At 46.0% G+C, this 25,049-nt stretch overlaps 1 protein-coding gene across 6 annotated transcripts in view; it reads left to right on the top strand.

Annotated features, from left to right (window-relative positions):
* The window catches only part of Runx2 (RUNX family transcription factor 2), a 306,421-nt gene that overhangs the window by 191,490 nt on the left and 89,882 nt on the right, over positions 1-25,049 (top strand). The window contains exons 9-10 of one of the 6 annotated variants that reach the window (XR_007835781.1): positions 6,864-6,929; positions 8,443-8,523. The exons of 3 other annotated variants lie outside the window; for them this stretch is intronic. Coding sequence is in view for 2 of the 3 variants with exons in the window: in XM_051204225.1 (XP_051060182.1) it covers positions 6,864-6,929; positions 8,443-8,921 (545 nt within the window). In the remaining variant the exon portion in view is untranslated. Of the gene's footprint in view, positions 1-6,863; positions 6,930-8,442; positions 10,182-25,049 lie in introns of those variants that run through there. 2 more of the 6 variants (XM_051204225.1, XM_051204226.1) reach the window with 2 other exon arrangements.

The following is a 25,049-nucleotide window of genomic DNA, read 5'->3' on the forward strand; positions in this document are numbered from 1 at the left end:
CTAAAGGAACCGTGTGTTGGGAGGTGGCTCCCTTGTTGGTGTCTGCCCTTGAAGTATAGGGCCCCATTGTTGAGTGTGCTCTGGGGGAGGTAGAAACAGGTGGGTCCCTTGAGCTTTTTGGCTGGCTAACCCAGCCAAGTTGGTGAACTACAGCTCAGAGGGAGACTCTGTTTCCCCAATGTGAGTGGAGAGTGACTGCGAAAGCTACTCAAAGTCATTCTCTGGCTTCCACTTGCAGGAACACGTATTCGCTTGCACACATTTTCTTAATATGCTTTATTTTTCCAAGTTAACGAAGTGACTTTTTAAGATGAGTCCTATTATTAAAAACAAAAACAAACAGAAACCTTTGCAAATAAGTTAAAACTGTCATACACCCAAATCAAGCAGGCCCAAAGTCTACACAACTCAATGAACTTCTAAACAGTTAAGAGCTGATGTTCAGATTGAGATGTGAAGCTTCCCATCGAATGTCACACTTTTAGTACTGAATATATTTTATGCACATATCCACCATCAAGAACAAAAGCATCACAATAGAATCAGTCCCGGTAAAACAATTAGCTTCATATCCTCTTTTATAATTCAAGTCTACTGCCTGCATTCAGTTCTTCCTCACCCCTGCATATTTAGCTTCTTTTATTTCTTCATGTTATACTCTACCCATATGTGTATTTGTTTCCATATCCTACTGGCTATAATCCACATATGAGCGTGAAAATATGATTTTTTTGTTGAGGTCATGTCACCTTGCATTCTGAGTCTATCCATTTTCTTGCAAATTTTGAAATTTCATTTTTTTAGAGTTAAGTGGTATATATATATATATATATATGTATATATATATGTCCATTCATCTTTGATAGACAACTAGGTTGATCCCCATTCTTTTCTATAATGAATAGGATAGCAGTAACCATGTAGTATGGTAGGGTATGGACCTCTCTGCTGCGCACCCAGCAGAGAAGTAGCTGGGTCATATGGTAAAGTAAAAATACCTATCTAAAAACAATGTTAATGCCAATGGCCATGCTTTCATCCAAATGGCATGCTAAGCTCCTTAGACACAAATATCCAAGGGGAGCTTGAGAAGAACGCAGTACAACTTTGCACACCATGGTGGTGGGTGGGGGGGTGTTCTTCTGTGGCCCTGAACTCTGCAGTTGGTGCTTGCTTATCTTGGTCTGAGAACCTTGAGGGGGTAGCCGCAGGAAACCTCGCCTGAGAGTCCCAAGTTTGTGTCACATCAGCAGGAAGCGTGCGCACCCCAAGGAGCAATGGGACAAGATGTCTGGGTGTGGAAAATAACACCCCATGCACACCCAGTTTCCCTCTCATTTTCACACCTTCTTCACATAATGTGGCCATGCCTGACCAGAGATGGTGAACCTTATCTGCACGTGGCGAAGGGTGGTCACAGAATTTATTTGGAATCAGTAAAGGTGTGCTACCTTGCCTGGAAAAGGGAGATATGGGAGTGAGAGATTCCTCTCTCCCTGGTGTTTCCACAGAGTACAGGTCCTGTTCTTTTTCACAGCATCATGGCCTTCTGTGTTATTGGGCAGCAGATGGGAGGGAGCGTGCTGGGTCGGAGACAGGAGGGGACTTTGGAGTCCCTGATGCGCCCGACCCTCACAGACCCACATATTCCTGTGTCTTATCTGTCAAAACCATCTATGGTTCATTCTCTTGGGTTTTTTCCCTTTCTTTACTCCTCCAATTCTATCTATGGAATCCAGGGTCTTTGCAAGCCAGGCGAGTGCTTTTACCATTGAGCTGCACTCAGCAGTGATGCTTGATTGAGCTACAACCCCCATCAGTGATGATCAATGAGCCTGACACAAGTGCAGACATTCAGGAAGTTTCACATTTTCTCCCCTCTACCTTACTGATTCCAAATTAATACCAAGACTTTAGTGGCCGCAGTGGGCCCAAGTTCAGGAGCAGGCTAGTGCTAGCCAGCCTGAAGGGCGTATCTCTGACCTGATTCTCCCTCATCCCTGTTTAATCTCTTCTCCAGGGTCTTCCCAGTACGGAGCTTCAAGCATACAGGTGGTGGGGTAGGGTGGGTGTCAGGAAAGAAGGCATAGCATGCTAGTAAAACAGGGACATCTGTTTCTTAGTGACAAATGTTGCTGGGCGGGGGCTGTGTCTGGAGCATGAGGGTCAAGTGATATGAGGGTGGCTGAGAATATCTTGGTGTCCATTTTAAAGAGCATTTAACAAGGTTTTTTGCTATAAAATGTATTTAAGTCACATTTTAGATTGGATATCAGCTTTGCTTAGTGTGTTTTACTTTATTTTCTGTTTTTTAAATGGCTTTGTTATTATTATTTTTGTTAAGAAACTTATCTCCCTATGTAGCCAGCCCAAGCTAAGCTGGTCTCAGTCACTGTGTTGTCTATTCTGGACTGGAACTCGTGGCGATCTTCCATATGCCCCAGCCTCCTGAGTCCTGAGATCACAGAATTAGCCACCCAAAGATTGCTGAAAGCACATTCAATTAGTACTTTCTTTTGTGTGTCAATTGTGTGGCAGTGTGTACTGTGTATAAGCAGGTGCCCTTGAGGCCAGAGATGCTGATACCTAGGTTCCAGGAGGAATGTGAGAGGAAAATAAATCCCTTGCCATCCAAAGCTGACTCGAGAGAACAGACTAAGAAACAGCTAATAAGTTAGTCTGAGCCAGGGCTCGGAAGAGTGGCGCAGAAAATGACCGCTGTTGGAAGAGAAGCGAAATGGGAAGTTGTTATGTAAGCAGGCAGTTGGGATGGGTCAGCCAAAGTGTTGAAACGGAAGGAGCATCTGCATGGCAGAGGACAGCAGCCCTGTGTAGGTCTTGTGTGGTCTGTGCTCTGGGGAAGGATGTCTCAGGTTAATAAAAAGTGCATGAGCTTGCTTTACTTGAGATGTGTTGAAGCAATAACTCTGGCCGTGTAACCGGCTCCAAAGTATCTCTGAAATTAACACCTGGCTGCCAGGTCTGCTAGCTTTTCATGTCACACAATGGTGTCCTTACACTGGAGAATGGGCTCTGAACAGTTAGAGTCAAGGCTCTTTGTATTTCTTCTGCTCCTGTCTCCTCCTTCAGCCGGGTCATCTCTGTTCTGATTAATGTTTAGCGGGGAAACTAACATGCCCAGTTTCCCAGCTGACACCCCTTAGTGACAAGTATTTCCTCTACTAGCCTCAAACTCCAATTTCCTTTGATTGTAAAGGCCCCTTGCCTGTTTTCAATCAACAGTTCTTTAGTGCCAGTTTACTAAATGTTGTATGTATCTTAAACTTAAAGATAGCGTTTAGAAATGGAGATTGTTAGCTACTGGGCTGTAGCTTTATAGCTCAGAGGCGGAGGGTTTGTCCAGCATACCTGAGGCATAGGTTTGATCCCAAGTACTTCAAAAGAGGGGGGAGGGTCAGAGATAGTTCAGTGTAAATGGTGTCTTTCAGCCATTACCGGTACCCACATGTGTGTAACACACAGACACACACACACACACACACACACACACACACACACACACACAATAAGTAAATAATTTTAAAAACGAAAGACTGAGTGATCCCATTAGAAGCATTGGGGAGGGATCTGTGCCTTCAGCAGCTGTCTTTAATTGTGAGTCAGACATGATCCAGGGTTAGTAGCTTTGGAGAGCAGGACATGGAAGACCTATAGGAGATTGGAGGCCTGTAGAGTCAAATCCAAAAGTTCCTGTGTGTGCCGTTCACACACGTCCCCCTTCTCTGAAGACTCCAGAAACCCTAGTACATAAAGAGAGCCTGTGGCCTTTCCTCTCACAGATCTTGTGGGGAGAGGCAGGGGGTTTTTACTTTTAGCATTCATTTTTGTTTTTATCTGGGCCTCACTGGCATTTTGTTAATGCAGTCTTCCCAATCTGTGTCAGCCTCCAGGGCTGCTGCTGCCTTCACCAGCCAGACTCTTACAATTCTTCCCCAAGACAGCTTGCTTTGCAAGCTGTCCAGCTGTGGCTGGGAGTGGCGACAGCAGCTTTGGAATGGAGCATCTGTAGGAAGCCAGGAGGTCCCGAGGGATTGGAGCCTTTGACCTAGATCCCATTCTTCTTGTACCCTGAGCAACTGAGATTGGTGGCTGTTTATCAGAGTAGATCAACACTGTGGCCAGAGTGGGGCATTAAGAGGCCCCCCAAAATGGTAATTATCACTGGGGTGACACCGAGATACCGAGTCTACTTAAGTAGTTTCCAATTAGACAAATGTAGTGGGAGAAGTGGGGGCTGGGGTGGGGGCTGTGATCATTTCAACCAGATTCCTCAAGGCTAAACAGACCGCTCGTGCTCTGCTCTCCAGAAGTCAAAGGGTGTCTGTCTGTCTGTCTGTCTGCTGCTCTGCCTCCTTCATTGTGTTTCTCTATGTGGGGATGCTAATTAGCAAATGGCTCCTCTCTGGCTTCAGCTTCCCTAGCTCTTCAGAGTAGTTAGATGACAATCCCTTGGAAGTTTAGACTTTCCCACCACAGTACTTTGACCAGCAGAAGGAGGCCCATAGCTAACTTGGGAGATAAGGGGACAGAGCAGAAAGTGTCATAGGTGCATTGTTTTTTCTTTTCAAGACAGCCCTGGCTATCTTTGAACTCGCTCTGTAGGCTAGTCTGGCATCAGACTCACAGATCTGTCCGGCCTGCCTCTGTCTCTTGAGGGTTGGGATCAAAGATGTGCACCACCACTGCCCAGCTGATAGGTAAAGGTTCTGTGGAAATCATTTTTATGTCTCCAGAAAATCACCGAGTATTGATGTCTCCTCCTAGCTAGTTTTCAAGTTTACTATGTAGTGTCACTCTATCCCCAGGTTGAGTCAACTAGCCAATCAGGAAGATGCATGTGTCATCTTGGAGTTTCACTAAGTCCTGTAAGCCACCAGGCACTTGAAATATCATTTTGAAACTTTGATTTTTGTTTTGAGATAGGAATCTCAGCTGTGTAGCCCAAACTAGCCTGGTATTCACAATGTAGCTCAGGGTGTTCTCAAACATGCCACGGTCCTTCTTAGTGCCAGGATCACAGACTTAAGCTGCCCCCACCCCAACACCCTGTCCTGCACAGGTTCATTTTGAAACTCATTGAGTCAGGTTTCATGTGGATAGTACCACCCTCAATTTCCTGGCAGCTTCCATTTCCCAGAACAGTTTAGTATACCAAGGTCATCCATGGACAACAGCAGAAAGAATCACCTTAGCTTTGTTTACACAGTAGACCTTTGCTGGGAGCATTAAGATGTCTGGGTTGCTCCGAGGCTACGGGCCTGTCACTGGGCTAGGGAATTGCATGAACAAAATTAGATGGGGTTACCAGTCCATGCTTTCGCCTTGTGAGCATTTTTCACAAGTTAAATTGGCATTTCCCATAGTCAGCTCAGTATGTGTTTTTAACTTTTTTTTTTTTTTTTTAAGTTTGTGACTGTAATGTGATTGATGACACAGAGGAGCAGTGTCAGTTTCAACGCTACCCAAAAAGGACACCCCAGCATTCGTACAAGGCAGGTTACAAGTTCAGGCGCAGACCTATTCAGGGAGAGAAAATGTAGTTGCATTTCTTCCCTCAGGGGAAAGAAAATGAAAATAAATAAATTGAGGTTTCTGTTAGGACCCTTCCCACCTGCCCAGTATACACACAAAGTTCCTGTTTCTTCACAGCCAGTCAGTTCGCTGCAGTCAGCTTCAGAAATAGCGCCTGCCAGATACAGTGACTGAGCAGGGTTATGGAAAACGCTGCTGCTCATAGATTCCAAGTTTAGTTCACTTGACTTTAGTTCACTCAGTCAAGAAAGAGCTCACAGTCTCAAGACATCACAGTCTCAAAGAAGCCACTGGGCAGAGCGCTTTAACCCCTTGTTTCCCATGAAGAGAAATGAACCCCAACCAGAGCCCACTCCCTGAAAGATGACTGTCAGTCTGTTAGTTAATATCTCTAAAGCCCAGAGCTACGGCGATCTTGGCAATATGCTGCCCAGCAATAAAATCTGTAGCAGCTAAAGCAGAGGTGTGTGGTAGGGGTAAATATAAAGCCATATCAGACTTTACTACCCGGGGTCCCCCATAAGGATGTTTAATGAGATTTCTGCATCAAAATAAGCAAAACCATATGGAATTTTAATTATCCCTAAAACATAGTTTTAAGGGAAAATAAATACATGTTAGAAGGCTTTAAAAAAAACATTAACATGCTTATCTGTGTGTGAAGCCTGTGCTTCTTCGAGGGGCAAATGTTGACGTTTTAAGTGCAACTTCTTTCCGTTTCGAATTACTACAGTTATTCTGGCTTTTTTCATGTGCTCTGGGTACTGAAGTTAATACACACGGAAACGGCCTGCCCATATCTATTAGCCTGGCCCCTCCACTTCACCTAGAGGCTGAGGGGCAAGAAGCCTGCTTAGGACCACCTGTGGCCTCTGCTTGGGGTCTGTATTGTTTGCAGCAGCAGATAAACACAGGGTAGGGTGGTGGGTCCCCTCATCTGCCCCCATTTTTGACTCTCACACCATCACTGCTTCATAAAACTTGAGCTCATCAGAAGCTCCTTTAGGGGGGAGGGGGAGGGAGAGGCCAGTCACAGGAGGAGGGGTTTATAAAAAGCAGACCCTAAGTGCCTGGCTGCATGCATTTCAGTCTGTCATCTTGAAAGTGTTTGCTTCTGGTATTGGAGGCAGCTCATTTGCTGTGCACCTTTTGCCCGTGGGCCAGTGGGTTCCGGGAAGGCTCTAATGAGGGATGGGGACCCCTACACCCCAAGGCCATCGTTTCTCCTCCTGCCTTGGAATTAATGTCATAGACCAGATGTCAATGCTAGAGCTGGAAGGGAACTTAGAGTTCGTCCCCTGCTTTTCCAGATGATGATACTGCCACCTCTGACTTCTGCCTCTGGCCTTCCTCTCTCAGCAAGAAGAGCCAGGCAGGTGAGACCTCACAATTGCTGGGGGGGGGGGGATGGGCTGGGCTGTCTGATGGCAACTGTCTTTTGGTTTGTGAGGGGGAAAAGAAAAAGGTTTTGTTAACCCCATGTTGCTTTCAAGCAGTCACATTGTATGACAAATGCATTTCATGCACTGAACCCCAGCGCCTGGAGAAGATTACAAGCAATGTGCATTTTAACAAACAGCAACCACTCTCTGACAGGCCCTTTCTAGACTGTTATTTGTATGATCCCTTCAGTAAACATCGGACTGTCCCAGAAGGAGGGCTGAGTACAAATTAAAGTCTTCAGGAATTTCTCAGCCCTTGTCCTTGCAGCTAAAACCTGTAGCAAAAGCAGATATAGGAAATCCAAGTCAGGAAGCAAAGGGAAACTTAGAAGAGGCATCGGTGAGAAGCACTGGTGTTACCAAAGGGTTTGCCATAATTCTGTCAATTCTAGAAAGTTACAAGGAACCCAGAGTTTTATCCATTTCAGAAAACTAGTTTCCACGTGCCGAGTCTCTAGCCAAGCTCTCAGGGGGGTATCTGTTAAGGAGGCAGATGTAAAAGTTCTAGAGAGAAGCCACATCTGCTTCTTCAATGTTAAAGCCCCCACAGCTCACTCTAGTGCAGGGAACAGGCAGGGAGCTTCCCACTTCACCTCCCCTAGGCCTGCAGCCTTCTATAGAGCTTCTGTGGGCACCTGGCCTAAATCAGGTCCCCTGTCACTCAGTAAGACTCTGAAATGCAGTGACCATCAAGGTCCTCACCTCCCCCCACACACACACAACCTCCCACAAACCCCACCCCACCCTCCCTCTCAATACCTAGTTTATGACTCAAGGGAGAATTTCTGCGGGTTCAGCTCTCCCTAACACCCCCAGAAAAGCGAGATAGTGTTAGATTACATTGACACCTGCTTTGATTTCACTGTGACTAACATGGGGATTGTAACAAGGGCTTAAATTCTTTTAAAGGTTAAAAGAAATACTGGGAATATGCTGAGGGAATCTATTTGATGTACTTTTCTTAACAAAGAAGTGTCCCCACCCCCCCCCAAGGGGTACAATAATAAATCTTTGAAATTGTTTACACTGAGTCAGGAAAAAAATCAATTGGTCTGGTTTAGTAAAGTTTCACATCAGATACCCTGAAGTGCAATAAGAAATAAAAGGAAAGGATGGGGTGCGGTCAGTGGAGGTCCAGCCTTAAAGTCTGGGGAGTGAACCTGTGACTGGAAGGTCGGGTTGGCTTCCACACAGGGCTTAGCACATGTTTGGCTTTTAAAAGCCCTTTGGGATTTTCTGGGGGTGGAGAACATAAGGAGAAATGTCATTGGGACCATAACGTGGGGGAAACTAAGCCGGAGGTGTGCAGTAGTGCATTTGAAATCTGTTTGTTCCCTGGGAGAAAGCTCAGGTTTCCTTTTCTCTTTAAAATCTTGTAAAAGTTCTGTCATTTTAATTGATATTTACAGATGTTTCCCTCTCCCCATCTTCTGTTATGATTTTTTAGGTGCTTCAGAACTGGGCCCTTTTTCAGACCCCAGACAGTTCCCAAGCATTTCATCCCTCACTGAGAGCCGCTTCTCCAACCCACGAATGCACTACCCAGCCACCTTTACTTACACTCCGCCCGTCACGTCAGGCATGTCCCTCGGCATGTCCGCCACCACTCACTACCACACCTACCTGCCACCACCCTACCCCGGCTCTTCCCAAAGCCAGAGTGGACCCTTCCAGACCAGCAGCACTCCATATCTCTACTATGGTACTTCGTCAGCATCCTATCAGTTCCCCATGGTCCCGGGAGGAGACCGGTCTCCTTCCAGAATGCTCCCACCATGCACCACCACCTCGAATGGCAGCACGCTATTAAATCCAAATTTGCCTAACCAGAATGATGGTGTTGACGCTGATGGAAGCCACAGCAGTTCCCCAACTGTTTTGAATTCTAGTGGCAGAATGGATGAATCAGTTTGGCGACCATATTGAAATTCCTCAGCTGTGGCCCAGTGGCATCCAGGGGCCACATCCCACATGTGTTAATATATACATATATAAAGAGAGTGCATATATATGTATAGTGGTTAGCTATCTAGAAGATTTCTCACTCCTTCCCTAGTCGTGGTCTCAAAACCCTAAGAGGGTAGAGACAGTCGTAACTGGGTCTCATATTGTTTACTATAAGATGTCCCTTTTACCAAAGGAACAAGTGGTCAAAGGTGTTGTCATCTGGTCTGTTTTCATAAGTAACCTGTTCCTATGCATATTCAGAGAAGTGGACGCCGGGTTCAGGAGGAAGAAGAGAGCCAAGCCACTTCCTCCTTGTACTTTGAAGCCAAGAGCTTAAGCTGTGTGGGGGCCGGTGCACTCTGCAGAGCAGCTTACAAAGCCAGCTGTGTGCACTTGGAAAGGGACCAGAGGGGGCACGGATGCTTCGTCCAGTGCTGCCCGTTCTGAACACCTGCCCAAAGTTTGCCTTCAGACTTGCTGCAGGTACTTGTTTGAACTTTTGAGTTCACTTATTATTATTATTTTTTTTTCCTACTCTAAGAAAGTGACTTCAGAAATACTGATCAGGATAGATTATTTTATTTGACTTTTTTATACGCCCTCAGTTCCCCCATTTAACCAGAAAGAAATCCTCCCAACCCTCCCCTTCCTTCCCCTTCTCCCTTTATGCAAAACTGAAAATGGCAATGCCTTATTATAGCCATAATGATATAGTGTTTGAGTTGGCTGTGTGTTATTTGTCTTTCTTTTTTTTTAAATTATGAATATGTGTAAAATCTGAGGTAACTTGCTAACGTGAATGGTCATATAACTTTAAAGATATATTTATAATTATTTAATGACATTTGGACCTTTGGAACATTTCTTAGTGTAATGATATGTTGACTCCGGTCTCTAAAAGTGCTTTTTCTTAAATAACAAATTTCTTCAGTGGGCTAGAGCCATATCTGAAATATTGCTAAGCAATTTCAATTCCTTCAGGAACAATGTGATTTTTTTTTTTTTTAAAGATAACTTCCATCTCCAAACATTTTAGATGTAGTTTGTTTTTGTGATGTATGAAGGAAATGCTATGTTTCATTCTTTCAGGTCTTTAATTGCCTCTGACAGAGCTTTTTGCCTTTTAAAGCAATAATTAGGGATTAAAAAACACAAACAAAAACAAAACACCCATAGCCCTGTAGCCCTTTAACACTCAATATGGCCCCTTTACCAGCATGAAATGCTGGAGACGTGTGGTTTCCTCCTTTTTTTCTTTTTTTTTGGGGGGGGGGGATGGTAGCACAGTCATTATGACTCTTGTCATATTAGAAAGGCAAGTGAGTAACTGCAGAAGAGTGTTCTGTGGTCTCAGAGTTAAGCAAAACTCTAAATTGCAGGCTTCGTAGCTGGGGATCTAATCAGTTGAAAGCCAAACATGTGGAAAAGGCTTGATCACAACATACATGGTGTAGGAGAGCATGGGCACAGCAGGACTCTGCACCTACCAGCCCTTCCCACAAAGTCATTCAGGGGAACCCCAAAGTGCCTTGCTCAAGGAGGGCCTCCAGCAGCTTCCCAAGTTGAAGAATGAAGTCACTGTCCCAGGGAAGCTGGTCAGGTGAACTAGCAACCGGTGGCTAATGTCTGTAAACACACCCTGTGAGGACCTCCACAAATCTTTTGATATTAGCACTTCTCACTAAGGAGGGCCAAGAGCAGAGAGGGTCATGTGCCGAATGGTGTTGCCACTGTGTGTGAATCTGGGTCCAGCCCCCCTGGAGGATGCACTTTGATCATGCCGGGCACCGTGTGACCAATCTCCTTAATCCAATCCAGTGGCATGACCAGGCACATCCCAACACTCTTCCTGCACAGGTGGTGGGGGGTGGACTGGGGCGGGGCCACCTTCACTTGAATCCTTAGTCATCCTAAGGAAAGTTCTACAGACATTTGCCTCCAGCCCCTAGACCTCCTTGTTCTCTCTGTTCCTTCTCAGGTTGACCTTTGTCCCAGTGTGGGACACTCTAGGGGGCAGGTGAACCTGCGTGTGCCTCCAGTCTGGATTTTTGTTAGAATTCATCCTAACTCCTTCTGACACAAATTGAGGGGGGAAGAAAACCCCCACCAAAACAAAACGCTTTGCCTTCTAAAGGTTGTATACCAAGTATGTTCAGATAGACACGCCACTTTGTATTTCTGAAGCTGGAAGGCGGAACTGACGCTATTTACTGTTGGGTGTGGTAACTTGAAGCACACCGCTGTCCATGTGTTTGTCTGGTACCTATTTCAGTAGCACTTACAAAAGCCAGTGTCTGGACACACTTTTCAGTTTTTATTAATTGACATGACAATGTCCCATGGGTGCCAGCTGCACCCTGTTTAATTTCTTAAATATTCTATTTGTACATTATTTTTTTTAATATTAAAGGGCTTCTTAAAAGTTTACAGTACACATATTAAGGGACTAGAGGGGATGTGTTAGTGCCTAGATGTTCTCATAGTGGCTGCAGGCAGCAATCCTGAAACACTTCCCTCCGTCGTCCCCCCCCCCCTTTGAGAAAAATTCAAGTATTTCTCTCCACCTTTTGGCCACCTCACTGGGTGATTCCCATTACTTAGGCCACATTCTTTCTTCTGGTTTTTTGGACTAGGATTTAAAATCCCCTTCCTCTTCCCTTGTCTCTTAAATGTCCCATTTGTGGTTACTTCTGGAACCATCTACATGTACCAACCAACCACCTACAGTTCTCAAAGGAGCACAGACATCCCTGGGATTTACAGTATGACCAACAGAGGCAGTTTTAGAAACATACTCTTCAGTTGTCCTCCAAATCTGAACTTAGGCCAGAGTTCAGAACAGGTAGCATGGTTTTAGTTTTAGGTTAGGGAATGGTCTCCAGTCAGAAGCAGAGACACATCACCGGTTAGCAACCGGTTAGCAACCGGTTGGCTCTCTAACTGTGTCTTCCTTTACCCAGAGACCCTTGGGAAATGAACAGAGAAACATCTCCACACCATTAAAAAGACTGTCTGTTGTAGGTTGAGAAGGAGGAGCTATGTTGGGGTTCTTTTGTCTCCAAGGAAAGGCACTAAGCAACCTAGAGATAGTCAGCCTTAGCAGAAGTAATCATAGCCACAGTACTGGAAAGAAAAACAAACAATAAAAGACGAATCTCTAAACTTTTAATTTGTTGTTTTTTTTAAAGATAATGCATCTAAAACAAAGATTTTTTTTCCTATGTGAGAACTTTCTTAGTTGTCTGTTTCCTTCATGTTTACAAATAATTGTTTGCTTTGTAATGCAATACTTCAAATATACCAGCCAAAACCGTAACTTACAGTAACTTCTTAGGTGTTCTAAATAAAATTCCATGTCTTTCGATATGCCTACCATTCTTAGATTTCTGTGGAACAACAACAAAATTGTAGCATTTTGTGTAAATACAGCTTTTGTTTTTATTTCTTATTTTTCTGATTGCTATTGCCCAAGGTTTGCTTTCCATGCACGTATTGTACAAATTCTGCTTTGTACCACAGGTCATGATTGTGGATAAGTTTACTCAGAACTTCAAAGGGACTATTTGTATTGTATGTTGCAACTGTAAATTGAATTATTTGGCATTTTCCTCTAATGATTGTAATATTAATTTGAAGTTTGAATTTAATTTTCAATAAAAGGCTTTTTTTTTGTTTTCTGTTTTGTTATGTGTGTATCCTGGGTCTTTTCTTGTTCGTGTCTGACATCTACTCCTGACTGCACCTCCCAGGATGTGCCAGAGCTAGCTAAAAGCAGAGATGCAATATTCCTGTGAGAGGAGGGCATCACAGTGGGAACCATGCTCTTGTTTGCCCTGCATCCGGAGGAGCAGGCAGAAACCTTAGCCATCAATATGTCTTTAGCACCGGAGTCTGAAGGAAGGGTGCACTTTCTGGGGCCCAGCCCCTGAATCCAGCTCTGGATCAGTCCAGAGACTGATCACCTCTGAGAGCAGGAATTGGACCCCCACAATCGACCACCCTCCTCCCAGCTGTAGCCAGATCCCAGGCAGCCCAGATGGAGGGATTGGTCCATTTTCCTTCCCATATCTCTTTTTGGGTCTTCGGAAATAAAAACCAAAGTCCAGTGGTCACTAAAATGGGCCTCGGATGTCAGCCTCAGAGGTGTTCTGCTAAGGAACTTAGCTCTATTTTGAGGATTTTGTTTGGTTTGGTTTTTTGTGTCGGTGTTTATTTTCGGTAAGTCCTTCCCTTTCCATGAGGATGAGTAGTGACTTGCCTAGTGGTCCGGCTGTTTTGACTTACCATGGTTCTGATGTATGGGTCGGGAGACCCCGGGTGCAGACACACTGGGTCACTAGCCACATGGGGTTTTTTGGCCCCAACAGGGTAGAGGCTTCTCTTTCTTGGAAGCACATTATTTCTAAACCAAGGAGTCACCCTAGAAGAACATGGCTGAGCTTTGGCCAGAGAATTAGTTCGTAGTGCGCTTTCCAAATGAATATACGCTTATTTAAATTAAGCATTTCTGTGGCTCTAAAGGCACAGGGGAGTGGGCACAGCGGTGGTCTCTCTTGTCCCCTCCACCAATCCAGTCACTTCACGTTTCAACTGTGAGTTTCTTGCTAACTGTCTAGACCTTGACTTTGGTATTACAGGCCAGACAGTTCTCTGTTATGGGGGCGGGGGGTCTTGTGGGTTATTTATCAATAGCCCCAACCTCTACCTACCGGATGCCAGGAGTAGCTCTCAACCCTGACCACCAAAAATACCTCTCTAAGGCATTACCAAATGGGCAACATGGGTTGGAGGCTGGAGGCTGGGCTAAGTCTTCTGTGGAACTGGTATGAGGGTATAACAGAGCCGGTGGGAGAGGATGCTGCCCACTGAGCCAAGGTCACCAGTAGATGACTGGTGGGCTTCTTATCATGCATGTGAGCCTTTATCCATCCCTTCAGCTGATGGACCTCGGGGACTGCATGGAGTAGGAGAATCCCCCTGGCTTAAGTGCTTATCTTCTCCTCTCTGCCACCTCTTGGGGGTGTGGAGGCTGGTGTGGAGGCTGGTGTGAAGAAGTCTGCCGTGAGGCCAGTGTTTCCCTTGGCTGCTCTGCTTGCTCACTGCAAGAGCAGGCAGAAGAGGAAAGTCAGTTCTGACCTCTTGTGTCCCAAATATTTAATCATGAGACATTTCTGTGAGAGTGGGAGCTTCCTGTTAACTCAATCCCAGCCGAGACTGGCCCAATAAACACCTTAGCTCTCTGTTACAGAGTTTATTTGGCTGGGAAATGGGTATTGCCATGTAAACAGGAAGCCCCCTGAATTATTATCTACAGATGTGGTTGAAGAACCACATGTTTGTATTTATGAGACTTGAAAACAGTCTGGAAGGCAAGGAAGAATGCCGGAGAGCCCTTGGTCACAGAGAGCACAGGTCTCACAGCCATGCAGGCTCATCCCGCCCTCCCCCCATTCCTTTTGAGAATGGACGATAGACGATAAGGATATAGCCAAGAACCACTGTGAAAATGGACTAATACCTCTGCGTTAAGGCGCCATCAGGTTAGAGGCAAGGCGTTGTGGCCTCTGTCCCAGCTCTGTGAAAAGCAGTTTAGAGACCTTTCTAGAAAACAGTGTATTGGGAACACTGAAAAAGTGGGTGACATAGGACAACAACATTGCAGCCTGACTTACTGTTTTTCAGGGAAGGTGGAGGGCTATTTTGCTGACTCCTGTGATTTCAGGGCTACCGCCAGCTCATCCACGCAGGGCCGTGAATTCTCACACATGTGCTCCTAGGGTCAGTGCTGAAGGATGAGTCTACTGCTCTTGTAATCTGGGGTGCTCATCTATGCACACTGCAATGTGTGCTCCCCCACCCCACCCCCATGGCTCTCCTCTTCCTTTCCCAGCGTTCTCCGTGCTCTTGGAGTTGTTTAAGAAGGGCCAGGTTGGAAGTGCCATTTAAATTCTGGCTTCTGAGCAAAAAAAAAAAAAAAAAAAAAAAAAAAAACCCAGCAGACTCTTCCATCCTCTCCACCCTTCCTATGCACCCTGATCAGCCTCGCTGAGGCTTCCGAGCGGCTTCTGGGCAGTAGCTATTCAATCTGGAGACCTTGAGAATGGGAGCTTTAAAAGGTGCTCCTCAAAACTTAGACTAGGTGACGATGTAGAAGGTGATATTCGATGGAGGAGGAGATGGATGTGGTGGGTGATGCTGGCATGGGGGTGGTGGCGGAGGGGGTGTGTCCATGCAAACATACCTGTAGGGAGGAAGGGAGGGGGTGGCAAACCATCAAAGGCATTGAAATGCTCCTCTCCTGGGGATGGCAGATTTGCTAGGGTGTTTGTTGTTACTGTAGTTTCTCAGGGGCTTAGGAGAAACAGTTTCTGACCCTTCTTCACATGGACAAGGGACTGCACAGGATGCTCCTGGGGTTGTTGAGGTGTGTTGAGCTTGACATGGAAGGAGAGCTCATTACTAATTGTTAGGAAGCGTTTTCTTCAAAAGCTTCTTATGATTCAACCCAGAGAAGCTCAGCTGGTCAGGGAGCTGGAAGATGCAATCCTGGAAGCCTGCTTAGCCTTCACTAAGACTCCATTTCCTTATCTTGTCACAGAGGCGTCTGGCCACTTAGTGCTGTGTTTTTGTCTGTTTTAACTCATTTTATGTATTTTTTTTTTAGCATTGCAAATGTTACACACTTTTCCCCTTCATCTCGGTGTGTGGGCATGGTGTGCGGGTGTGAGTGTGTATTCTTACACATATGTGGGGAGTGCGTGCATGCACGTGGGCGTCCAAGGTTGACACAGGGAGCCATCTTGAATCGCTCTGCACTGTTCTCATTGAGGCAGGGTCGCTCATTTGAATCCAGAGCTCACTGAGACAGCTGCCCTGGCTAGCCAGCTTGTCTCAGGAATCTCCTTCACCTTCTCTGTCTCTACCTTCAAAAAGTGCTGGAATGACAGGCAGCCCACCACACCAGCCGAGCTTTCCTGTGGGTTCTGGGTGTGCAAACTCAAGTCAGTCTTCCTGATTCTGAGTCAGGGACTTCATCCACTGAGCCGCCACCACCACTCACCTCTTCATGGCTGTGTGGGCCCCACTCTTGAGCCACTAGGAAGTGAAACACTCCACCTGCCAGTCTCGCAAAACAAAAGCAAACAAACACAGCATCCAGCAAAGAATTCTACCGGAAGACAAAGGAACAAAGGAATGCAACTTGAGTTAGGACCAGAACAAAAATGCAAGCAGTTCTCACGTGACTCTCTTAGGAAATGTCCAGGCCACTGGGAGTGCTAGAGTTAGCCTGAGTGTGGAGAAAGAGAAGGGCAGAGAGCAGGGTTAGCACAGTTAGAGATGGAGCGTTAGGTAAGGGCACCAGAGCTCTTCAAGAAGAACCTATGGCATGATAGACTGATGGAAGTGTGCACATTTAAAGCCAGCAAAATCTAACCGGCCAGCTTCTCTTTCTACCTCTCATTTCTCTTCATTCTTCCCGCTCCAAATGAGAGGTTTGTGGCTTCTACTGGTCACACCTCTGGCCTAAATTTTCCTCCGATATTTCCTATTTAAAGATCGTGAAAGTCATGACGACTTTGCCCCTTTGGCAGGTGCTGAGGAAATTGGGTGGAGGATCAGTGGGAAGAGGACATGTGTGTGTGTGTGTGTGTGTGTGTGTGTGTGTGTGTGTGTGTGTGGTCAACTTGTCCTTGGAACACTGGCCGAGGACAAACGCTGAGAGTACCATGGAAGATAATCCTTGGTGGAACCTTCCAGAACAGAGTATGAACTCAGGCTGTGCAGAGGTTGGGGGATCAACTTACTGTTCAGGGCCATGGCAGGCAGAGGAGCCTTAAGGAGGAAGCAAGTGCTGATTCAGAGCAAGGAGTTAAGTGGTTAATAGGAACTAAGGCTTTTTATTGGCTAATAAAACCTCTCAAGGTTTTTATATTATATGGTTCCTCCAGGCTTCTAGCCCAGTGCTCAAAACCAGAAAAAGACAAAAACAACAACAAAAGGCTGGGGCTTAAATACCGATGCAGATCCAGTCTTGTTTACTTTTTCATTTCCGCAGTTGTTAAAAAAAAATTTTTCAGATTTATCACAGTGGAGCTCAGGACCAGAGGCTCTCACCTCCCCAGGAAGGAAAACATAAGTCCAGCCTCCCCGGGTTTCAGGAGACAGAGACCCATGGACGTTAGGAAGAAAGCATTGGTGGAGATGGAGAGCAGACCCTGAAGGACCACATCCCTGGTCCTGAATGCAAATGATCTGTCTTTTTATTACAGGGGATACTGTTCTCCCGACAGAGCGGGATGTTCTTGTTTTTAATAATAGCCAGACCAGATGCTAACTGCTCCCCAGTGACAATGAGTGAGAAGGCAAACAGCTGATTCCTGTCAAGAGGAACACCACGAGAATAAGCCAGAAAGTATGAGGATTCTCTGGAAGCTTTTGCTTTGCAAACCCCTGTTTGGCAGAAAGATCACAGAAATCTGAACTGAAAACATAGTGTGCCCCCCCCACCCCCACCCATCCCTTGCTCGGCTGCTTAATGGGACCTTGGAGTCTCTTGCCTTTGCCATGTAGCCCTGCTCTGAATTATCCAGGGGCCAGGCTCCAGGTTCCTTCAGAGGGACAGCCTTAAGCCCTGGGCCCTTTGACTTTGAGTGACTGTAGAAAAATAGTCATCAGTAGGAGGAACTTTTCCCTGGCTCCTTTGCCATAGAAAATAGTGAAGTCCTGACTGCAAGCCAATCTTTAAAAATGGCATCTTTGTTCCATCTTTTTTACTCCTTCTTCCCCTGTCAGAGCCCATCAATCTGTCACATACTATTTTGTTTTAGAATCGACCAATTTGCAACAGGCCTTCTTTACCAACGACCTGTCGGAGATAGTATGGAGTTTCTTGTGTTCTCTGAAGAGGCAGGCTGTTTGATGTTATTTCCAGGAGACAGAGGTGCCCTGTGGTGGCGGGGTGGGGGTGGGGGGTCTATGTAGAGCTTTCTAGCCTTCTTGGGACTTGGTGCCCAGGGCCAGTGGGAGACTCATCACAACAGCCACTTCCAAGACGACTCTTTGCTGTGTTTTCTTTTTGCTTCACCCTGAGAGCTTTCTGTTTTCTTCAATCTCTCACTGACCTTGAGTCCAGGGAGTTCAGATCACACCAGGGGATGAAAGAGATGGTGGCCCAAGGAGCCCCTTGCTCAGGATGGCATTGGAAGCCATCGTTTTGATTTCTCTCTGGGGTGAGTTAGATTTGGTAGCAGCCGCAGAACGCTCTGCACACCTGGTACTGTTTGCAATGATTCTCTTCCCTTATCTCAGTTTTCCCAGCAGCCCAGGGAGAGGTTAGCAGTGTTTCTGTTCCCATTTCGCAGATAGGAAGCTGGGGTTCAGACTTGTCCCAGGTTACAGGGCTATTAAGTCTCAAGCCTAGATCTGCCTGATTGCAAAGACAGCCCTCCTAAGCCATGGATTTGCACACAATCTCCTTTCTCATCTATATAATGGAGGCTATGAGAAGTAAGCGAGTTAACGAGATATGAAAATGCCTTGCAAGGTGTCTGGCATGTATGTAATAGGTATAAAATAGATGGTACCTATTATTACTCACGATAATTAAGATGATTATTTTAAAAAGCACACGAAAAACTTTCAATTAGTTTGAATCACAATGCAGCCAGAGCCACAAGTCGGATGATTTTTAAATACAATTTTAACATTTAAAACGCCTGAAAGTGATAGAAAGTGATAGTTTCCCCCTGTATTTGTGTTCCTGGGACAGAGCCCCAAAACTTCATGCTTGTTAGGCACTGAGCTAAATCTCTAATTCAAACCCTCTGAAGTATTTTTGTTTTTTTTTTTTTTTTGTTTTGTTTTTTTTTGCCTATCAAACATAAAAATGACTTTGGCAACAGGCGTCTTGCCTAAGGAACATCCATCAGTCGTAAATGTAAAGCACATCCACACATTCAGAACAGAGATGGTGGCCCTAACTTGACCCCAGGCATCTATGGTCTCCTCCAAGGTACCATTTGGTTTCATGTAAACACCGCTACCGAAGAGGGAGGAGAGTATTATTAAACTTAATTTGGCAGTTGGTGGACTCATTTAACAGGAAAGAGAAATTCCACAGCCAAGAAATCCCTGTCAGTTCCAATTCTCCTTTTGCTAGGACTGTCTGTGGGGTCTCCTGATGAAGGAGCGAGCACCTGGCACCCCGTTCTGAGTCCCCCAGGCCACGCAGAGGAGGGAGAGTCGCTGACCTAGAGGACCTAGAGCTGAGCGAAGCTGCTGCAGGCAGGCGTGGAACCCTGAGTAGACTAGGTTGCACCAGATTCCCTGGTTCTGGGGGAGGCTAGAGCTGAGGCCATAGTGCCACCTGCCCTAATTCACACTGGTCTTCTCTGTGCACATCTTAAACATGTTCCTGGAAACCCTCCGATGTCTTTATCACATAGAATTGAGATTCTGTTCATGGGAAGCCCAGATCATCAAAATAACCTCTCTCCCTCCTAAACTAACTCTCTCTCTCTGTCTCTCTCTCTCTCTCTCTCTCTCTCTCTCTCTCTCTCTCTCTCTCTCTCTCTCTCTCGGTTTCAGCAAATCTGCCTTCAGCTCCTAGCTCTAGAATAGTATGTAGGATGACTGCCTTCATGAGAAAGCTACCAAGGAGCAGGCCTACTCGCCTTAGTCCAGCTGAGATGTTTTTGTCACTTTTTTATTTATTCTAAGCCAATTAAGATGACCAAAACCAAAGTTTAAAAAGTTAGGTATAGGGGCCAGAGAGACTGCTCAATGGTTAGAATGCTTGCTATGCAAATGTCAAGACCAGAGTTCAGATTTAAAAGAACCCACATAAAAGCTGGGTTGGTGTGGCAGCTACCTGTAATCCCAGTGCTCAGGAGACAGGTGTGGTAATCTGGTTAGATACACTGGCCAAAGCGATAGACTCTGGGTTTCCAGAGAAGCCTCAGTAAAGTGGAGAGTAGCTGAAGACATCCATCCATCCTCACTACACCCACAAGCACCCACATACATACATACATACAAACAGACAGACGCGCTTGCACGCCTTGCACGCTCGCGCACGCACACATGCACATGAAGAAATGGGTGGAAAGGTAAAAACATTTGCCATCTGTAGAGAGAACTCTTGTAGTTTTGATCCTGTCTGTGGCTGATTTGATTTCCTTTTTCTCATTTCCTACGGCACTGAGTATTTGTAAGGTACTTGACATTTCTACTGAGTCACAGGAAACTTTCATTCCCACCACGTGCCCCTGTGATTTGGTGCTTCACACAGAAGAGACCTCGGCCATTTTCTGCTTCCTGTCACAAGAGTCTTGCAGCCAACTCTGCATTAGGGAGCGAGTGGAAGGGAGGCCACAAGAGGCCACAGAAAGACGTGGATTCCAGGTCTTTAACCCCTACTAACTTGACGCATGGCCTTGACCAAGCCACTTCTCCTCTCTTGACCCTCTTCTTAAGCATGGACAATAAATAAATTGCCTGCCAGATGGTCTGTTGAGGACCGTACAGCATTTACCTACGGACTTGAACTGCCTTTTAAAATGGAGAAATTATGGGGCTCACCAAGAGAATGGGGCCCATTGTTTCTCATGGCACTGGGGAAATGGTCATTTTGTAGGGAAAGAGGAAATGAAATCCCGACGAGGTGAAATCATTTCTACAAGATCACCCTGTTGGGCGCAGGACTGGAGACCAGGGCTAAGACGTCTCTTCCGCGGACCCCTGACTCTCTCACCTTGCAACAGAAGTACCCTTTGCGTTCTATGTTCAGTCAGCACTTAGTGGCTTCTTTAGCTTTCATGGACTTAATGTCCACTTGTTACAAATGGAGTCAGACCGATCCCCAAAACTTTTACATGTACTTCGCAACCCACTGATTCTAAATCACACTTCAGCTAATTGTATTAAAGATGGCACATCACTCTCTAAAAAGCAAGATGAAGTCAGCCTGCCAGGTCTGACGATCAGGAGGAGAGGGCTGAAGCCACGCATTGCAGGACGAAGCTGTCCTGTCCACTGGTGAGGCCTTTCGGGCTGGTTTCCCTGGAGAGGACTGGAGAGCTCTTCCAGGCCAGGTCCCTTGTCTTCCATGCTCAGTGTAGGTTCACTGACTGTTCAGTGATGATTCTTCTATTATTTCACATGCTGGTTGCTAGGGCGGGGCCACACTGTCCCTGATGATAAAGAGCATTTCACTTGTACCTCTTACCTTTTTCTTTCCTTTCCTTTCATTTCCCTTCTCTTTCCTTTCCTTTCCTTTCCTTCCCTTCCCTTCCCTTCCCTTCCCTTCCCTTCCCTTTTCTCTCCTTTTCTGTTTCCATGACCCATAGCCGATGTCCCCACAATTTAAGAAGCAGGAGAGGAACAGCAAGCTAACAGGGCAATGAGACCTCACACATCCACACAAGAGTTAATTAATGTCGCCAATGTAATTAAGCATAGGATCCCCCCCCCCCGCGCCCCTTCTACAAAAGGCACACTGTGGTCGTGCCAAAGGCTATCCAGTTCAAGTGCTTCTGCCTTACAGAGAAGAAGGAGGAGGGATGCAAAGAGGAACCCAGCTCTACATTATCCCAGCTTGAGAAAAGAAGAAGCAACTCTTTCAATTCCCTGACCTAGTCTGATTTCAGCGAACAGTTGCATTTTTATTTCAGTAAGTTCAAATATGGATCGAACACTTACTAGAAAGGATGGATATGAAAATAACTGAGACACACCCTAACGTCGCATTTGAGCTCATCTGGATGAGTCATTCTATACCATCTTGGGCCAGGAGCTGAGCTGTCACCCACCCTGTCCCCTCCCTCTAGCACAGTACCTAGGAGTCGAGGTGCACTGCCTGGCAGAGTGTCGTGGCTCTTTAGAAGAAGAGGTGGGGAGTGACAGGGGTACCTCGCTCTGCAGATAAGCAGGGCAGGTTCTCAAAGGGGTTGGAGTGAATGAAGGCAGAGAGGTGAGCACGAATGTCTGTGGAGTAGAAGCCATGATTTGGGGAATCATATACAGTGAGAGCTGGCTTGAGATGTACAGGTCCCCAGGATGAGCGGTGCCAAAACAGCCCTTAGAATGGGTTGTGGAGCTTCAGAGGTAACGGTTTAGAATTTAATAATGTAAAACCAAGGTACATGTCAAAAAGAAATGTGAGATTTTTAATGCTTTACAACAGTGGGTATAGGCAGCAGCAACCAATCAGTTTTCATTACATCCATTGCATGTTTTGTGCAGTTGCTTACCCAACGCCTACTGCCAGGTGATTTGAAGCCTTGATGGGACAATAAGGGATAGGTTTGGCACAAAAGGCCGGCATTCAGTAATAGGCAGAAATGGTTGGGTTAAGTCTGTACTCTGAATGGTTGTGCACACACTGAGCCACACCACCTTGAGAGGGCATGCCTATGACTTCTGCTCTACCCAGGGTTCCAACCTCTTTTTCAGATGTCCACCATGCCCTCCAGGACTCCACACAGACCCCTCCGAGTCCGTTCCAGCTACAGCTGCTGTGGGTCTCCCATTCATATAGACAGACTAGTCCTGACTCTCACTCTTGACCAATGAGAGCATTTGCATTTCAAGGGAAGTTACTGGGAGCTATTTAGGCCTCATTTCCAAAGCCCCTGTAGGAAGCATCTAAGGGATTCTTTTTTTTTTTTTTTTTTTTTTTTTTTTGTGGCACTTTTCATCTCTCATCCTGGAATTGCCTCATCCTTGCCCGCTATCTCTCCCTGTCCAGCCAAAAACCAGCCTTCACTCCTTCTTGCCCAAGCACCCTGTTCAGATCCCTTGGGATAAGAGAGGATCTACCTCGTTAGCCACCATTGGCTAGAGGGATGGACAGATGGGGCGGGCCTGTGTTGGCTTTACCCAAGGCTCATTTGGAGACTTGTGCTTATTTTTCCTCCTATGGGAGCCAATTCATTGATTAACGCAGGAATCCTCATTAGGTTATCAGAACAAACAAAACACATGCACATACCCATAAGCCCACCCATACCCCTCCCAAACCATTGGCTGGCGAAACTCATTCTATTCCCAGCCCTGACATCTTGCCAGCTTGTCATTCTTCCCGGCCACATCAAGTTCCATCGGGTTTGAGATTATTGGCTCTGCAGCAAAGTTTATGTTGTCACAGAAATTAGCCTTGATGGACAGGGATATGGTCAGGGGATCAGGAGAGCTCAGTAGACTCATACTGTTGGCATGGCTTAGATGTTAGGGTGCCCGGAGCACTCTCCAAGAAAAATCAAAGTTGGCTCTTTGTAGCAGCAAGCGAATGCAACAAGACACTCCTGAGGGACAGGAGCCTGGACGTGATTGCAAGCTGTCCAGTTCCCTTTCCACCCATCTGCCAGCCCGCCTTCCTCCATAACCCCCCCCCCAGTGCCAAAACTCCTCCCTTCACAATGGAGGCAGGACTCAGAGGCCCGAGGTTAAGCCTCTCGCTTCTATAGTTCGTGGTTAGCTTTCGTAGGTTCTTGGCTGGTTGACAATGCTGGATAATAATTCAATATTTCTTACTGAAATACTTGACCTTATTGTTAGTTTTTGTGACAAGGGGAATTTAAAAGAGCTTCAAAAAAAAAAAAAAAAAAAAAAAAAGAAAGCCAAGTGTGGCTGAAAGAGGCCAGGGTGAGCTACAGAGCAGTGAACTGTTTCTTTCTTTCTTTTTTTTTTGACATCTATAAAATTTAGGTGAAAACAGGTCAACATTGATCTTGGCAAATGGGAAAGCCAGTTCTATTGTTAGCAAACGAGCTTCAGATAGAAATTCGAGTCTGCTTCAATCAAAACCACATTTGCTTTTAGAGACCAGCGATGTGTTTTCTATAAAAAAAAAAAAAAAAATGAAGAATATTTCTATAGACACAAAGTAAAAATATTCTTGGCCCGGCAGATCATTTTGTAAGCATCAAATCAACTTGGTGAAGCAAAGGCGTCCCTTTCCTGCTCTCTTAAGATTCGTAGGGTTCTCACACTCCACGTCTCTCTTCTCTTCATTTTGATCTGGCAAGGGCCATCAGAGACAGAAATCACATACTAAGGGAGGCTCCACGTTTCCTGACAGAGGGACTTCCTGCAGCTAGCTAGCTCATGGCTGAGAAGGAAGCGAAGTTGTTGGTTTCAAATAGAAGGGCTCCTGGTTTGGACTGAGGCTTAGTCATCTCCATGAGCTCCGTCTCCTGAGCATTGTGTGATATGTTGGAGTTTATAGAGGAAGGTTCCAAGAGAAGCTTATGCACTTGCAAATTCCAGCCTACTGAGTGGCTTGGTGGTTTCCTTCTCTCCCTCCCTCCTTTCCCTCCCTCCCTTTCCTCCCTCCCTTCCCTCCCTCCTTTCCTCCCTCCCTTCCCTCCCTCCCTTCCCTCCCTCCTTTCCCTCCCTCCCTTTCCTCCCTCTCTTCCCTCCCTCCTTTCCTCCCTCCCTTCCCTCCCTCCCTTCCCTCCCTCCTTTCCCTCCCTCCCTTTCCTCCCTCCCTTCCCTCCCTCCTTTCCTCCATTCCCTCCTCTCTTCCCTCCCTTCTCCCTCTCTCCCCCTCCTTTCCTTGCTTTTTCTTTTCCTTTTTTTCCCTTCTTTCCTTTCTTCTTTCCCTCTCTTCCTTCCTCCCTCCCTCCCTCCCTTCCTTCCATCCTTCCTTCCTTCCTTTCTCTCTGTCCAGGGGTCATCTGAAGACCTTGCCCTGCTAGGAATTAGAACAGCCCTAGAAAGAAAGAACTGTGGCGTTTCTTGAAAATCCCACTAGCAAATAAAGTAGCTAAAACCCAGTGCATCTGCTGGAATAGGATTCTAGAAGCCTTGGCTCTTTCCAACCAGATTCTTTTATTTTAGATGTGGCGACATTTACATGAAATAAAGCCAAACACTTTAAAATGAATGATGCATGGACACTGCTTTCAGATTGATCTATATGTATGTATGTTTTGTCTCCATATATGTCTGTGTCTTTTATGTGCCCAAGGAGGTCAGAAGAAGCCACTGGATACCCTGAAACTGGAGTTATAGATGGTTGTGAGCCACCAAGTGGGTGCTGGGATCCAAATCTAGTTCCTCTGCAAGAGCAATCAGTGCTCTTAACCACTGAGGTGTCTCTCTGGG

This window comes from Phodopus roborovskii, unplaced genomic scaffold, assembly GCF_943737965.1.
Source record: "Phodopus roborovskii unplaced genomic scaffold, PHOROB, whole genome shotgun sequence".
Taxonomy (NCBI): Eukaryota; Metazoa; Chordata; class Mammalia; order Rodentia; family Cricetidae; genus Phodopus; species Phodopus roborovskii.